Source organism: Ovis canadensis, chromosome 10 (genome assembly GCF_042477335.2).
Source record: "Ovis canadensis isolate MfBH-ARS-UI-01 breed Bighorn chromosome 10, ARS-UI_OviCan_v2, whole genome shotgun sequence".
Lineage (NCBI taxonomy): Eukaryota > Metazoa > Chordata > Mammalia > Artiodactyla > Bovidae > Ovis > Ovis canadensis.
Window position 1 is genome coordinate 27,132,669 of NC_091254.1, and position 16,676 is coordinate 27,149,344.

Here is a 16,676-nt window from a genome sequence, read left to right on the forward strand (position 1 = left end):
GGAAAGAGGGGGAAAAAAACCTTTTCCCCTCTCCCCACTTAGGTTCACCAGTGGGGGTCCTATAAATTAGATTGACAAAAGATAAATTAATAAGAGAAGCCATCCCAATTTACTTAATGTAAGTTTTATGCGACACAGGAGCCTTCATAAGGAAATGAAGACCCACAGGAATAGTTAAGCTGAGTGGGTTTTATACTCAGTTTGATGAAGAGTGGAAAGGTGTAGGAAAAAAATGGGACAGGACAGGGTCTGAGTGAAGGATGGTACACTGGGGAAAACTCAGCAAGGCCTGTTCCTTCATGGTTTTTTTCTTTCCGTATTTAAGCTAGATCTTGCAGCAATCACTTTTTCCCCCAAATAGAAAAAAAATAGGATAATGTTTTATTAATCAACTTCGGACACAGCTCTGTAATATGATTTTTCCAATATTTGTTACCCACATAGTCTTTGTTCCTCTATCCGAAAATTGCATAACCTTTTTTTTTCTTTGAACTTTTTATTTTATATTGGCATATAGTTGTTGATTAGTGAGGAGGGCATGGCAACCCACTCCAGTGTTCTTGCCTGTAGAATCCCCTGGACAAAGGAGTCTGGTGGGCCACAGTCCATGGGGTTGCAAAAAGTCAGACCTGACCAAAGCAACGTAGCAGGCACGCACACATAGCCGACTGACAATGTTGTGATGGTTTCAGATCACCCGCAAAGTGACTCGACCATACATACACGTGTCCATTCCCCTTCAGTTTCCTCTGAGTGTCGTCCCATCTTAAGAGATGAAGAGCCTCCTTTCTTCCAGATAGGGAAGTTACCTCTCACCTGAGGATCTATGACCTGCTTCAGGGGAGAAAAGGGAGGCCAGGTAGGTCTTCCTGCATCTGCCATTTCTCAAAATCATATGGTTTAAAATATTCCATTTGCTAAATCACTATATTTGGGGGCAGCGTGTCCAGAACTCCATCACAGGCCACTGATGCTTTCCTGCCAGCCTCCTAGAGTATAGTCGTCTAAAGAGGAGCATGTGTGGGCTCAGTCACTCTTTGTGACTCCACGGACTGTAGCCCAGCAGGCTCCTCTGTCTGTGAGATTTCCCAGATAAATTGTGAGAATATAATAAATACCTAAATAGAGCTCTCACCAAACCACCATTCACGGAAATGCTCAAATAGTAATGTTTCCCTGGAAAATCCCATGGGCGGAGGAGCCTGGTGGGCTGCAGTCCATGGATTCGCTAGGAGTCAGACACGACTGAGCGACTTCACTTTCACTTTTCACTTTCATGCACTGGAGAAGGAAATGGCAACCCCCTCCAGTGTTCTTGCCTGAAGAATCCCGGAGACCGGGGAGCCTCATGGGCTTCCATCTATGGGGTCGCACAGAGTCGGACACGATTGAAGCGACTTAGCAGCAGCAGCTACATATTAGAATCACCTGGGGGGAGATTATTGTTAAAAAAAAAAACAAAACAAAACTAGCAAGTCAATATCAGACTAACTGAGTTAGACTGGCTGGAGTTGGGCCAGGGCACCCCAAAGCTATAGCCTTTTTGTTATGTTCATGATTAATATGTGTACACATAAATAAGAATGATCTTAGAGTTCAAAAGATTGGAGGTGGGCTGAGAATATAAGAACAGACATTGAGTCTACATTTTTTGTCCTTTGCTTTTCATGTGGATGGTTTTCAAGAAGAAACTGCAATTCTTGGATACCCAAAATCGTAGAACATGAAAGCAGCGTTACCTCATGGGTCTTTTGCTTGAGTTTTAGTTCATCCTGGGTCATGACGCTTTTTTTTTTTTTAAGCAGCCATTGAAAGTGCTTCTGAATGGCTCTGGTTATTGCATTTTCTTGTAATAAAGAGATTCTATGACAGCACTGACCTCGCAGCTGCTGATTAAATGGACAGAAGTTCATTCCCAGGTGGGAGAGAACAAACTTTCCCTGCCCACTTAATCAGTGACTTCTGTCTGCTGCTTCTCTGGCCTGGTCTCAAGCTTTGAGAAACTCTCAGAGGTGCGCATCTCTGAAATTTTGGGGGATGGGAGTGGGGTTGCTCTTCTCAAATGGAGGCCCCAGGTCAGCCACGCCAGCTCACCTGCGAGAAATGCACATTCTCAGACGCCACCCCTGGGAAGTCAGGCTTCACAGTCAAGGCTGAGAACCACGTTCAAGGCTGAGAACCACGTTCAAGGCTGAGAACCGCGGAGCTAGCACCACCACGGTTCTCTCTTTGTTTTGCTCAAGAACAAATGTGCTCTTCTCGGTAGGAAAGCGGGCAGCAGGCGTCCTCAGGCCTGTGTCACGCTGGGCGTTGCCTCCTTCTTCCTTCCCCCACCGCCTTCTCAACAGCTGGCTGTGATTCGGGGGCTCCGGCAAGAGATGAGTGCGCGCCCCTCTACTCCGCCGTCTTGAACCCCGTTCCCACCTCTTCCTCCTGATGAGGTCGATCAGGGCTAGAGGGAGAAAGAGAGGCAGCTTGAAGTCTCTGAACTCCTGTCATCCAGGTTCTGACTCTTGTTCCATCTTCTCAGAGGTTGTAATCAGATGAAGATATGTTATAGACACCTATATAAATAGATAAGGAGATGCACAATATATAAAGATATACTTAATCATAAATATATAAAGCTATATACAGTTTATAGTAAACATTTCATATATTGGGTTGACCAAAATGTTTATCCATAAGATGGTAGAGAAAAATCTGAACAAACCTTTAGGCCCACCCAATATGTATCTTCATTTTATATGTATAAATATATATAATGAATCAAGATACATTATGTATGCGATATATTACACATTTGTAAGAGATGTATATGATGTATCATTGTGTATATATAAATGCATAAATACACACGCACTGTAAAATAGGTAGGTTGTGCATATATAAATCTTTGTTGAGATTGCAGGGAAGGCTAAGAAATTCCAGAAATCACGGTCCCATTGGGAACCCAGAGATCATGAGAAGAGAGTCAAGGGATGGGCAGTCAACAGGGGAGAGAAATAAATCTTGGATGAAGTGGGGAGAGGGAAAGGGCCTGGTGAGGACCACTGCACAACCCCAAAGGACCAGCCACTATTTGCCCCAGAAGTGTGCAGGGCAGTGCCCTGAGCAATAAGGGCAGCAGGTAGTCCTGGATGAGGCTGAAAAGTTTCCACTAAAAGAGAACAAATCTGTGGATACCAAAGGGGAAAGGGGAAGATGGGAGGAATTGGGAGACTGGAACTGACGTATATACACTATCAGTACTGTGTATAAAATAACTAATGAGAACCCACTGCACAGCGCAGGAGACTCTACTTAATGCTCTGCGGTGACCTGAAAGGGAGGATGTTCCAAAGGGAGGGGATGTATGGATATGTGTTCATTTTGCCGTACAGGAGAAATTAACACAGCAGCGTAAAGCAGCTATACGCCAATAAAATGTTTAAAAACGATCCCAATGTGCAAAAAAAGAAAGTTAGTCACACTGTGTGTAACTTCTTTAGGCCATTAGAACAGGTCATTGAAGACAGCTCTGCTGTGTCCTCCAAGGGCCTTTAAAAATAAGATTCTCCATGTCTCCATTGCTGCCCTGCAAATAGGTTTATGAGTACCGTCTTTCTAGATTCCACATGCATGCGTTAATATGTGATATTCGTCTTTCTTTTGGGGGGGCGGGCAGTGGGAAAAGGGAGTGGGGCGGATTGAGAGAATAGCACGGAAACAGATAGATGACCACATGTAAAATAGATCGCAAGCGGCAATGTGCTGGGTGATACAGGGAGCTCCACCCAGACACATGCTCTGCGATGACCTAGAGGGGTGCGGTGGGGAGGGAGGCGGGAGGGGTGTTCAGGAGGGAGGGCACCTGTGTATGCCTGTGGCTGATTCATGTTAAGGTGTGGCAGAGGGCAACACACTATTGTAAAGCAATTATCCTCCAGTTTAAAAAAAAAATTAGAAAAAAAAAATGTAGCATAAAGTCTCTTCTCTCTTGGGGGTCCTGAAGGCAGACAGAAGAATCAGTGTGATTTTATCACTTCTAACTATTAGCAGTTGAAACTGTGTTTCTGCCTTTATCTACCCACCCATCATCTGTCTCAAAGCCCTTGTCTCCAGACACTCAAAGAACTTGAGCTATCTGGCTCATCTTTTAAACATTGTGGAGGGTGGGGTAGTTAGCGTGGATCACCACCCCAATAATGCAGAAATTCAGACTCTCTCCAGAGTGTTTCTAGTGTTGATATTACTAATTATTTTTTGGAAAATATCTATTTATTTGTTTGTCTGCATAGGGTCTTAGTCATCGTGTCATGTGGGATCTTTCCTTGTGGCAACAGACTGCATAGTTGTGGCACAAGGCCTTAGTTGCCTCTCAGCATGTGGGATCTTACTTCCCTGACTAGGGATCGAACCCATATCCCCTGCATTGCAAGGCAGATTCTTAACCACCCAACCACCAGGCAAGTCCCTCTAGTAGTATTTACATGTATGCCTTTACCAGACCCTTTGCTAAGTGCCTACATGTATGAGCTCATTGAATCTTCACAACCAGCTATGCTAGAGGCTCCCTGTGATCGGGGTACTGTTAATATGTATGTTAGTACATCCAGGGGACTGGGAAGGGACTTGACCTGAAGTCAAAGCCTGAAGTTTCATCCGCATCACTTTACTATTTAACAGGAGCTAAGGTCTTGATATAGGTGGGCCTGCAGTTACCTGTTGGACCTTTCACTGTTAGGGCTCAAATAGAGATAAGTAATTACCTATACTCTTTCTGTGGGGTTTCCCCAGTAGCCAGCGGTAAAGAATCTGCCTGCCAGTGTAGGAGACGTGAGTTCGATCCCTGGGTTGAGAAGATCCCCTGGAGAAGGGAATTGGCAACCCACTCTGCATTCTTGTCTGAGAAATCCCATGTTCAGACGAGCCTGGCAGGCTACAGTCCATGGCATTGCCAGGAGTCAGACACGACTTAGCGACTGAAAGACAATGCTTTTTATGTATTTGAGCTCTTTTTGTTTCTGCCTTGAGCTTCTACACCTCGATTTGCGGCAATATTTTCAGTTAATTACTGGTAATCTAAAAGCTCCTGGACATCCACGTAGTACTTTAAATACACTGTGACTTTTTAAAATAAAAAATTAACCACTGGGAGCCAGGCATCTTTCTCTTTCTTATGGGCTGAGCTTCGACGTTATAACAGGAATTCACTAATGAAATAGACATAAAAAGAGCCTCCCTAAAGATTTAAGAGGGTCATATGTTCTGTGGTAATTGTTATTTTCCTAGTTAACTTCATCTTCGTTTGTGTACCTGCTACAAATGTTTAATTATGTTTGGTGATTCCATGTTTTATAATTTACACTGTCTTTTATTTCCTCTTACTGTCCAAAGTATTTTGTTGGATAGTATGTGTGTAATCTACTTTTTAAGCACATCCGATAATTCTTTGGAGATGAACTTCCCTGATGGCTACTTCAAGAAATTTTATTACTTATGTATTTTTGGCATATTTTGAGGGAAAGAGGATTAATTTATTGTGTGTCTAACAGTCCTGAATTCTTAACTGCCTTATCAAAAGAGTGAGTGTATAAACAAGATTTTTTTCTTTTTATTGCAGGAAATGCAACATATTGTTAAATCACAGCACATTAGAGCAGAAAAAGGTAAGCGTGGACCTGTACAAATATTTGAAAACCGCTAGGGTGACTCCTCCTTGGGCTAACGTGGCTTCTCTTATCTCCAGCCATGGTGGAAGGTTCATGGTTAGATCTGGCCAGAAGGAACAAGCCTGAGATTCAGCCCTTTGCCCATCTCACGATTAACGCCACTGACATCCCATCAGGTAAGTTCCATTTGCATCCAGCTTGAACAATATTTCAAGAGTCATTTGTTAGCCCAAATGAATACTCAGACCTATTGTTAGCCTGTTACCAAAATTTTGAGAGCCTGTGACTTCTAGACCAGAAGAAAAGTCAGTCCGGTCTTCAGTTCGTCATCCACACCATGGAAACAGGGATTCTCAATCATGCAGGAATGCACATCATCACTGTATTCAATTTCAGACCATCAAAGTGACTTTATGTTAAACAACTGCCAGGTGAGGTGGCATAGCTGAGAAGAATGGCCTCTTGGTATACTCATCTCTGTATATCCAGGCCAAAGTTGACAAGTCCCCATGGCTGGCCTGTGAGGTGCATGAATTCCTCCAGGTAGTCATATACTCGGGGCTTCCCAGGTGGCTCAGTGGGTAAAGAATCCACCTGTAACGCAGGAGAAGTAGGAGATGTGAGTTTGATCCCTGGGTCGGGGTGATCCCCTGGAGCAGAGCATGGCAACCCACTCCAGTATTCTTGCCTGGAGAATCCCATGACAGAGGAGCCTGGTGGGCTGCAGTCCACAGGGTCACAGAGAGCCGAACACGACTGAACTGACTGAGCACACACACAGTCATATATTCAGCCGTCTCCTGCGGAGTGCCCGGTAGAAGCTTAGCAGAGTGATATTTCAGAGGCAGGAGCCCTCTAGAAAATGAGACACACTCCTTCTCCAGGGGGTTATCACTTTTTTTCAGGCTAGGTATATAGCTCAGTGGACTGGAGACCTGATTTTCTTTTGGAAAGGAGACTCAGAGCTCCGCATCTACATTTGCCCAATGTAGTCCATCATATAATCCCCAATGGGTCCTTCACATCAGGCTAGGTGAGCGTAAAAAAGATTACAGAGAACCTTATGACAGTTTCGGCTCCATATTGGTGCTTGCCATCTGCCTCTACAAGGATTAGAGCATGTGCTGTTACAGTTGTTGGCCTCCAACACCCCCTGAAGGGAGTTCAGGGTGGAGATCAGGAATGAGGCGCTCTGTGCTCTGGGGAAACTGGCGGAACAGGTCTTTAGATAGATAGATATTTTCAGGATCTGATTTTATGAGGTCAATCCTTGTATCTTCTCATATCTAGGAAAGCACTAAATCCCTTCATGGTGACCTCAGCTCCTCATGACTAACAGAAAACTTTTGCAAAGATACGTGCTTGATTACACTGAACTCCCCCTTCACCAAAGTCGTATGTGTTGACCTTCCCCCTACCTCTTTGGAGCGGTTTTTCAGAGCTGTCTGAGGTGCTGTCTCCCAGGTTGCAGTCCTCATTTTGCCCCAAATAAAGCTTAACTTGCATGAAACTTAACTTGGAACTCGCACAATTGTGAAACTTTTTAAGTCAACAGTAGAGTTAACAAGGAACATTACTATCGTTATACTATTTATTGAATACACACTATGTGTCAAGCATTTTGCTTTGTGTTCATTATCTTTACTGCTGCTGCTGCTGTCGCTTCAGTCGTGTCCGACTCTGTGCGACCCCATAGACGGCAGCCCACCAGGCTCCACTGTCAATGGGACTCTCCAGGCAAGAACACTGGAGTGGGTTGCCATTGCCTTCTCCAATGCGTGAAAGTGGAAAGTGAAGTCACTCAGTCGTGTCCAACTCTTAGCGACTCCATGGACTGCAGCCCACCAGGCTCCTCCATCCATGGGATTTTCCAGGCAAGAGTACTGGAATGGGGTGCCATTGCCTTCTCCTAATTATCTCTAATTCTACAACCCTACAAAATAGCGATTATCATTCAGATTTTGCAAATAGGGAAACCAAGATGCACCTAGTATAAGCTACCTGATCCAGGCTACAACATGGCAGGCTTAGAGACTGAATTCCACTCTAGTTAATTCCCAAGTCTGTGCTTTTCACTCTGTAGATTATCACATAAGTACCTTGTGGCCAGTTGGCTTTGTCAGAGGGAAATACATTCAGTGTTCTTATGTTCCTCTCTTCCTGTAAGAAGTAGATGAATGCAGTTTTAATAGCAGCTGTCTCAGGGCTGACTGCCTGGGTTTGAGGCCCCACTGCCCTACTTCCTGATTGGGTGACCTTGTGTATATCATCGAAATCCTTTGTGTGTCAGCTTCTTCATGGGGATGGTAATAGTATCCACTTCCTGCAGCAGCCATGAAGATTTAAGCAGCTCACGTACTAACATGCTTATGTGGAAATGAGCATAGAGTAAGCACTCAGTGCATGTAATTTGTTACTTAATTAAATAATTATACATATTCTTTTTTTCCAAAAAAATTATTCAAGGCAGATTTTTCTTGTGCTGTGCTGTGCTCAGTCACTTCAATCGTGTCCAACTCTTTGTGACCCCATGGACTGTAGCCTGCCAGGCTCCTCTGTCCATGGGATTCTCCAGGCAAGAATACAGGAGTGGGTAGCTATTCCCTTCTTCAGAGCATCTTCCCAACCCGGGGATTAAACCTGAGTCTCCTGCATTGCAGGCAGATTCTTTACCCACTGAGCCACCTGGGAAGCAGGCGGTAACCTTCCCAAAAGCTTACCACTCCCATACCAGGAGTTGAGCCTGGGCCACCTGGATGAAAACCAGGAATCAAGACCACGTGGGAAGTGCTAAATTTTTAAAAAATCCAAGTTTTAATAAGCAGTTTTGAAGCCACTATTACGTTTAATAGTATGGACCACAAAGGAATTTTGCCTGACTGCAGACATAGAAAGTGAGCAACCAACTGTTTGATTTTCAGAAGATTTTCCTCAACTAACTCTCCTGTCCCAGATATTTGCTTCATAAACAAATTTACTCTGTCTCTCTCTCTCTGTGTATATGTGCCTTATGGAACTGTTCTAATTTTCTGAGTGGAAAACTATTTTGCATGTTAGCAGAGGCAATCAAATTAATACTGATCTATCATCCGTGTGTGCTGTGAATGCACTCTGCATTTATCTTTTCAGTTCATTTTAAATGGCATATGATAAACATTGCATTAGACTGTGTGCCAAAGTCTATTTGGCAATAACAAGCATGTTTTAGTTATAAAGCTCTCCCTCCAGGCACCTAGCATCAAATCATTGCCAAAAACAAGGCAAAACTCCCGGACATTTTCTGATGGCTATTGAGCTTGAGACGGAGTGAAATGAACTAGTGTATGCTTCTGTTTAAGAAAATAGAATTTGATCTTCTGGCTTGGTCAGTGACTCCTTGAGTTCGTTTATCTCCTAGTTTGGACCAGGATTGGATACTCTGGAGAAAGATGGCTTTACGTTTGCATGTTCATCTGGGGTCTCTTTTTCATACTTGTGATTAGTTGTTCAGTCGTGTCCTGCTCTTTGCAACCCCATGGACTGTAGCCCGCCAGGGTCCTCTGTCCATGGGGATTCTCCAGCAAGAATTCTGTAGTGGGGTGCCATTTCTTTTTCCAGCGATCTTCCCAACCCAGAAATCAAGTCCTGGTTTCCCACCCTGCAGGTGGGTTCTTTACCATCTGAGCCATGGGCTTCCCTGGTGGCTCAGATGGTAAAGAATCTGCCTATACTGCAGGAGGCCTGGAGAATTCTGTGGATAGAGGCGCCGTTTCATACTTATTTGTACTTATTTACATATATGAAAGGAATCAGAATCGGCCTTATACTGATATATTTCAAAGCTTCTTGAATTTTCATTGGGGAGCATTTTGTGAGGTCAGGATTCATGGCTTTCTTAAGGGGAGCTGAGGCTAAATATCTGGAGAGGCTTCTCTAACAGCTAATAGCAGTGACTCTAGGGGTTGGGGAGGCTGCGAAAGCTGAAGGTCCTCTAGAGATAGAAACTTAGGCTTGCATGTGAGGTCCTCCAACCTGACGGGGGCGCTCTTCTTGTCTTTTCTCCCACTGGCATCTACTCATGAACCCTCCAGTTCACACCGATGGTTTTTCTCCTTTCTCCTCTGAATACTGTGTGCGTTCCATTCTTTGCTTGAACAGTTTCTCTCGCTCACTATACTCTGCGTCTTCTCAGACCATCCACATTTGATCCAAGTTCTCCCTGTCCTCTGTCACTGGGCTGAACTCACCTGATCGCCATTAATTTCTGCAGCTTCCGCTTGCCAGTTGCTTTAACTGAAGTTCAACCATGTGTTATGTGACACGCAGAGATGACAATGTTACATTTTTCATTTTGCGTGCCCGTTTCTTATTTTCTTCACTTCTAAGTTGCAAGCGCCTCGTGGGTATTCTGCTTGATATAATTCTTAATTATGGGTAGAATGAATGCCGATAGGAAGCACTAATCAAATATTTACTGAATGACTGAATCGATCAGGGAATGGATAAAAGTAAGTCTGTAAAGCAGGAAATTAGGATACTCCTTCCACTGGAGGTAACAGTGAGAGTGGCAGGCGCTCAAGGTTTCTACCTTCTTCCCTGCCTTCCCAGACCAGTCTCCCAGCCCTTGGTCTAAGGCTGCCTGATCCATCCCATTGAGAGGATAGACCTCACCTTAGACATTCCTTTGCTCTCTGTTAGGAAATGGCAATCCACTCCAGTACTGTTGCCTGGAAAATCCCATGGACAGAGGAGCCTGGTAGGCTACAGTCCATGGGCTCCCAAGAGTTGGACACGACTGAGCGACTTCACTTTATTTACTTTCTTTCTTAAGGACCATCGTGGAAGGAAGATGAAGTATAAGGCCAACAATTGATTGGATAAAGGATTGAATACACGAGTAGGGGAAGAAGGAGGTAGCCATGTGTTGATCTGAGATAGAAAACACCTTTGAGTTTTATTAGCTTTGTCAATGGACTAGGTGGCTGTTTACGAGCCCGGAGAAGTAACTTTGCTAGTGTTTATGAGGATGTGATGAGTAGAGTCTGAGAGTCTCATTTCTGACTCAGTTGGGACCATGGAATGATACTTATATTTGGGGTGCTTTCATCTGGGATGATCTGAAGTAGGACATTGGATGAAAAAGGGAGAGTGCTCTGCTGGTTCTGGAGGCCACGGTGCCTGGGATGGCTTCTCAGACTCACTCTAGCGCCCTCCTGTGGATAAGATGTGCAGTTCAGGAAGTCTGCCCTATTTCTGAACAGAGGGATAGCATTGACTTCTTTGCCTTTGAGGCCTAAGAATGAGTGGCCCTACTGTAGCTTGGATCCTCCTGCATTGTTTTTCTTCCTGGTGGAGGAAGAGCCTGGTGTTGAGATCCCCAGACTATATTCCAGCTGCCCAGTGGCCCTCTGGAGGTGTTCTAGAAAAAGATGATGTAGGTGTTCAAGTTTCCCCAGGATTCAGGCCAGTCTTGAAAGGTAGCTAGTGTGGGTTTCTGATTCTACAGGGTTCACCCGGGACCCACTCTAACCAAAGGGCTGTCAGCTCTGATGGATCCATGGAATTTACTTTGAGTGTAAATTCCATGGACTGATTTCTCTTGGCTGGCAGGCAGCAAAGAACTTCTCCCTGGCTGCAGAAACTACTCCTAACCCCATTCTGAGACTCCTCGGCTCTGTTTTGCCTTGTTGGAATTCTAGCATAAGTATTTACAAAATCCTCTGGAGGAAAACTTTGGATTTTCCACAATATAACAGCTTTTTTCTCCGCTAGATGAGACCTTTTCCAGTTGGGTAATGGGTACCCACATAAATATAAATATTTAATTAATGGGGTTTATCATGGATTTATCTTGTCACAATTTTTAAAGGAGGGCTTCCCTGGTGGCTCAGTGGCAAAAAAAATCAGTCTGCCAATGCAGGAGACATGGGTTTGATCCCTGCGTTTGGAAGATCCCATGGAGAAGAAAATATCAACCCACTCTAGTATTCTTGCCTGGGAAATTCCATGGACAGGAACTTGGTGGGCTACAGTTCATGGGGCCATAAAGCAGTTGAACACGACTTAGCAATTAAACAGCAACAACAACAATTTCTAAAGACCTGGTAAAATACACTAAAAGACCTGAAATATTCAAAGCATTGGACACATTTAGATGACTTCTAGAAACTTCCACTACTCCAAAAACAGTGGCATGAAGATCAGTTGTCACATTTCAAGTGTGAGAAGAGGCTACAGGAGAATTCCGGTTTCTCAGAAGACATTTTAACCATCCTTTGGTCTTCACAAAAGATTGCATGAAATTGTGAACCCGGGGAGGGCAATACCAAGGATGTTTTCTCTGTGAACTTCTCTAGGGGAAGCTTTTCATTCGTGTGAACTTGGGAGGCATTTGGGCTGTTGGAGGAGGGGAGAATCAATGGTGATAAGAATATAGTTTAAGAGTTTGACTTTTTAGTCAAAGTTGCTGTGACCCAGATTTTCAGCTCCTTCTATATACCTCTCTCAGTGAATTAAAAGAGAAGATGGGGCTATGTGAAGTCTGGATATTCTCTTCCTATACTTGTTTTCTGCTTTCTTGATTCAGCCACCTTTGGCTGATTATCTTCCTTCGACCTTTATGCTCTGTAGGCTGAATCCTATTCCTTCTTTAGGTTATTAGGCTCAGTAGCTGGTGGCTCAGTGGTAAAGAATCTGTCTGCAATGCAGGAGGCTCGGGTTCGATCTGTGGGTTAGGAAGATCCCCCAGAGGAGGAAATGGCAACCCACTCCAGTATTCTTGCCAGGAAAATCCCATGGACAGAGGAGCCTGGAGGGCTACAGTCCATGGGGTTGCAAAAAGTTGGACTCGACTGAAGCGTCCGAGCACACAAGCCCAGCAAAACCATTCTTGATCCTTCTGGAAGGAAGTAATCTCTTTCCTTTGAATTCCCTTTGCAAATCTGCACCTTTCTTATCAGGGCCCGTGCCTTGCTTCCTGTCTGAACATATACTATGCTTATCCTTTGTGTGCTGTAGGCTCCTTGAAAAAGTGAGATTGTGTCTTTGACCCCTCTCAGGTGCCCAGCAGACAACACAGGGACATATTAATGTACTTGTACTTTCCTTTTAGAAAATAAATTTTGAGAGGTCGTTCTCCCATTGGAACAATGGCTGTCTCAGTACGTCTTTCTGCAACCTCACAGAATTGTGAAGATATGCTTCTCATTGCAGGAGTAAGTTTTAAATCACTTGCCTCTCCTTTCCTCAGGTTCCCACAAAGTGACTCTGTCCTGCTGGTACCATGACCGAGGTTGGGCCAAGATCTCCAACATGACCTTCAGCAATGGGAAACTGATAGTTAACCAAGACGGCTTCTACTACCTGTACGCCAACATCTGCTTTCGACATCATGAGACTTCCGGAAACCTCAGTGCGAATTATCTTCAGCTGATGGTATATGTCACCAAAACCAGCATCAAAATCCCCAGCTCTCACACTCTGATGAAAGGAGGAAGCACCAAGTACTGGCTGGGGAATTCTGAATTCCATTTTTACTCCATAAACGTGGGAGGATTTTTTAAACTACGGTCTGGTGAGAAAATAAGCATTGAGGTCTCCAACCCTTCACTACTGGATCCAGATCAAGATGCAACGTACTTTGGGGCTTTTAAAGTTCGAGATATAGATTGAGCCCCATGTCGGGGAGAGTTTTCCTGTGTTTCCTAGGATGTATAGAAAATGTCCAAAACAAGCCAAGAAAGATGTATATAGGTATATGAAACTACTCAGAGCTATGACCCACAGGGTACGAGAAGACCCTACCCATGCCTTTGACTCTGTAGGGAGCAAATATATTTACAGCCAACAGGAGATGTTGGACTTAAGGTGTATAAAAATCTAAGGGTTTTCTTACATAATGGTTTATAAATTTTGCAATGAATTCCTAGAATTAAAGTAGATTGGAGCAGTTATGGCTGCCTTTATGAAAAACAGCCTTTGGGCAATGGGAGGGGTTAATTCCCTAGCTCTATAATCTGTTGGTTATATACCACCATGTAGCTGAAGTGGAGAGGGTGTCTTCTAATTGCAAACTGATGACCGTCTGAAGGGTTAAATTCTTTTGAATTGTTACATCTTGCTGGAACCTGCAAATAAATACTTTTTCTAATGAGGAGAGAAGAATATATGTATTTTTATATAATATCTAAAGTTATATTTCAGATGTAATGTTTCCTGTGCAAAGTATTGTAAATTATATTTGTGCTATAGTATTTGATTCAAAATATTTAAAACTGTCTTGCTGTTGACATATTTAAAGTTTTAAATGTACAGACATATTTAACTGGTGCACTTTTTAAATCCCCTGGGGGAAAACTTGCAGCTAAGGGGACGAAATGTTGTTTGCTAATATCAACTGTATTATATTTCTCCATTCTTTTTAACTTAATAGATTTTTCAGACTTGTCAAGTCTGTGCAAAAAAATTAAAGTGGATCCCTTGAATAATAAGCAGAATGTTGGCCACCAGGTGCCTTTCAAATTTAGAAGCTAATTGACTTTAGAAAGCTGACATTGCCAAAAAGACACATAATGGGCTACTGGGCTCTGTCAAGAGTATTTATATAATTATTAAACAGGTGTTTTTTTTCCTACAAGTGCTGCAAAGTGTAAATTTTTTTAATGAAAAAGTTATCAGTGGCTTATGGCAAAGAAATTCCATTTTTAATTTAGTGGAAGTTATTTTATACTATACAATAAAAACATTGCCTTTGAATGTTATTTTTTTGGTATGAAAATAAATTTATAGGAAAACCTGCCTTGTGATTTTGTGCTTCTCTTTTATGTCTGTCTTGCTCTGTGATCCTTTCTCTCCAGTATGGTAAATGTGGCTTCTATCTTTCCAAAAGTTATTTCTCCCACTAGGGAGAAATGCAGATTTAATGAAAACTAGGAACAGATTCAGTTAAATTAATGAACCTCAGAATTTGAAAAATAATTTACAAGGGATCTGTATGCAAGACTGTAGCCAGAACATAGAGACTTTACCACTCAGAAAAGAAAAAAACAATTGTTATGCTTGTATTGTGAGAAAAAAATAGTGCTTTGCACAGGTTCATAAGGCCCCACAGAACAATCATTTGACCTGGAGGAGCCCCTGAACTAGGAAGGATACACTAACAGTCAAATGTAGAAGAAGCACTAACGGCGCTTGTTAGCCCTGTGAGCAGGACAGGATGTTAAACTAACAGGACAGATGCTTGTCCTCATGGAAATTTATGTGAGGGAGCCATCAATTCCGTGTTGATTACTCCGCATGAGACAGAAGAAAATGAACGCTTGGGAAGACAAGGGAAGCTATCATTCAAGGCACTTGCCATTTGTGGATAAATGTGTCTTGATAGTTATAACAGGATAGAAGGAGAAAAGAAATATTAATAGCAGAGGGTGCAAAGAAAAAAACTGTAATTTGTTTTTGATGGTGGGACATTGATAGTGGGACTTAACCATTGACCAAAATACATCTGTTTTTTCTAACTGTCAGTAAGTCTGAGGTAGATTGGTGCAGTCCCTTGGCCTGCAAGGAGATCAGTCAGTCCTAAAGGAAATCAATTCCTGAATATTCATTGGAAGGACTGATGCTGGAGCTGAAGCTCCACCACCTGCTGGAGCTTGGCCACCTGATGCAAAGAGCTGACTCACTAGAAAAGACCCTCAGCTGGGAAAGAGTGAAGGCAGGAGGAGAAGGGGACGACAGAGAATGAGATGGTTGCATGGCATCACCAAATCAATGGACATGAGTTTGAGCAAGCTCCAGGAGATGGTGAAGAACAGGGAAGCCTGGCGTGCTGCAGTCCATAGGGTCACAAAGAGCTGGACACAACAGAACAACAACAAGACTGGTACAAAATGCCACTTCAGTGTTACATATCCCAATTGCTGGTCCTAATTATTCTTCATTCAATAAAATATTAACTTTGAGGGGCAGTTGGAGAATTTCTTTTTTCTCCACTGACACAAAATCTTGTCATGTGAGAGCTTTATTACCTCCCTGGCTTCTAGAATATGATTCTATCTTTTCCAAAGATGAATAACATTCATTCAATTGTTTGCAGCCCCAACTATGTGCCAGGAATTTTACCAAGCACTGCGGGTACCATGGGCTTCCCAGGTGGCGCTAGTGCTAAAGAACCTGCCTGCCAACGCAGGAGATGTAGGAGACACAGGTTCTATCCCTGGATTGGGAAGGTCCCCTGGAGAAGGGCATGGCACTCCACTCCAGTATTCTTCCCTGGAGAATCACATGGACAGAAGAGCCTGGTGGGCTACAGTCCATACGGTTGCACAAAGCTGGACACGACTGAAGTGACTTAGCATGCATGCATGATCTTGGATATTCTTCTTGCCCTCAAGGAATCTTCATCCTAGTAAGAGTGTAGTGAGTTCCAGGGCTTGGATATCTACAGAATGCTGTAGGAATAGCAAGGAGGCCATTGGACCCAATCTTAGGGATCACAGAAGTTCTAGAAAGGAAATCAAACTGGATGGGAGGGGGGCTGCATGACTCCAGAAGTGGATATAGAGTATCCATCCCCACTTTTAACTTAGAGGCAAGTAACTTGCAGTCTCTAAAAGGTGAATCTGGTAAGAAGATAGATGGTCGCACCTGCCAGACTGGAGAATTAACGTGGTGGTTGATATGCAACTCTAAGAGAGTCAAGAGATCCTCTGGAGAAGACCTTGGAAATTGAGCCGAACCATAATGTGAATTTCATGTATGTTCACAACCCGATAGGTCAGAGATTTTTAGAGCTTCACTGGAGTAAATCTGTGACAATGAAATGTTGGTTTATTCCCTGAAGGAGGCAACTGATATGCTGGAAGCAAGTGGATATGCTAGGAGGTCAGGAAAAGGCTTGTTCTCTTCTCTAGTGATGCTCAAGGCTTTTCGGGATCTCAATGTGAAGTGAAAAGTGAAGGTTAGTCTCAATTGTGTCTGACTCTTTCTGACCCGAAGGACTGTAGCCCACCAGGCTCCTCTGTCCATGGAACACTCCAGGCAAGA

The 16,676-nt window shown here is 43.4% G+C and overlaps 1 protein-coding gene across 1 annotated transcript in view; it reads left to right on the forward strand.

Annotated features, from left to right (window-relative positions):
- The window catches only part of TNFSF11 (TNF superfamily member 11), a 42,856-nt gene extending 28,426 nt beyond the window's left edge, over positions 1 to 14,430 (forward strand). Inside the window, exons 3-5 of the mRNA XM_069601249.1 lie at positions 5,606 to 5,651; positions 5,732 to 5,830; positions 12,883 to 14,430. Of these exons, the coding sequence (XP_069457350.1) occupies positions 5,606 to 5,651; positions 5,732 to 5,830; positions 12,883 to 13,304 (567 nt within the window). The 3' untranslated portion in view covers positions 13,305 to 14,430. The remainder of the gene's footprint in view (positions 1 to 5,605; positions 5,652 to 5,731; positions 5,831 to 12,882) is intronic.
- Positions 14,431 to 16,676: the final 2,246 nt, after the last annotated feature.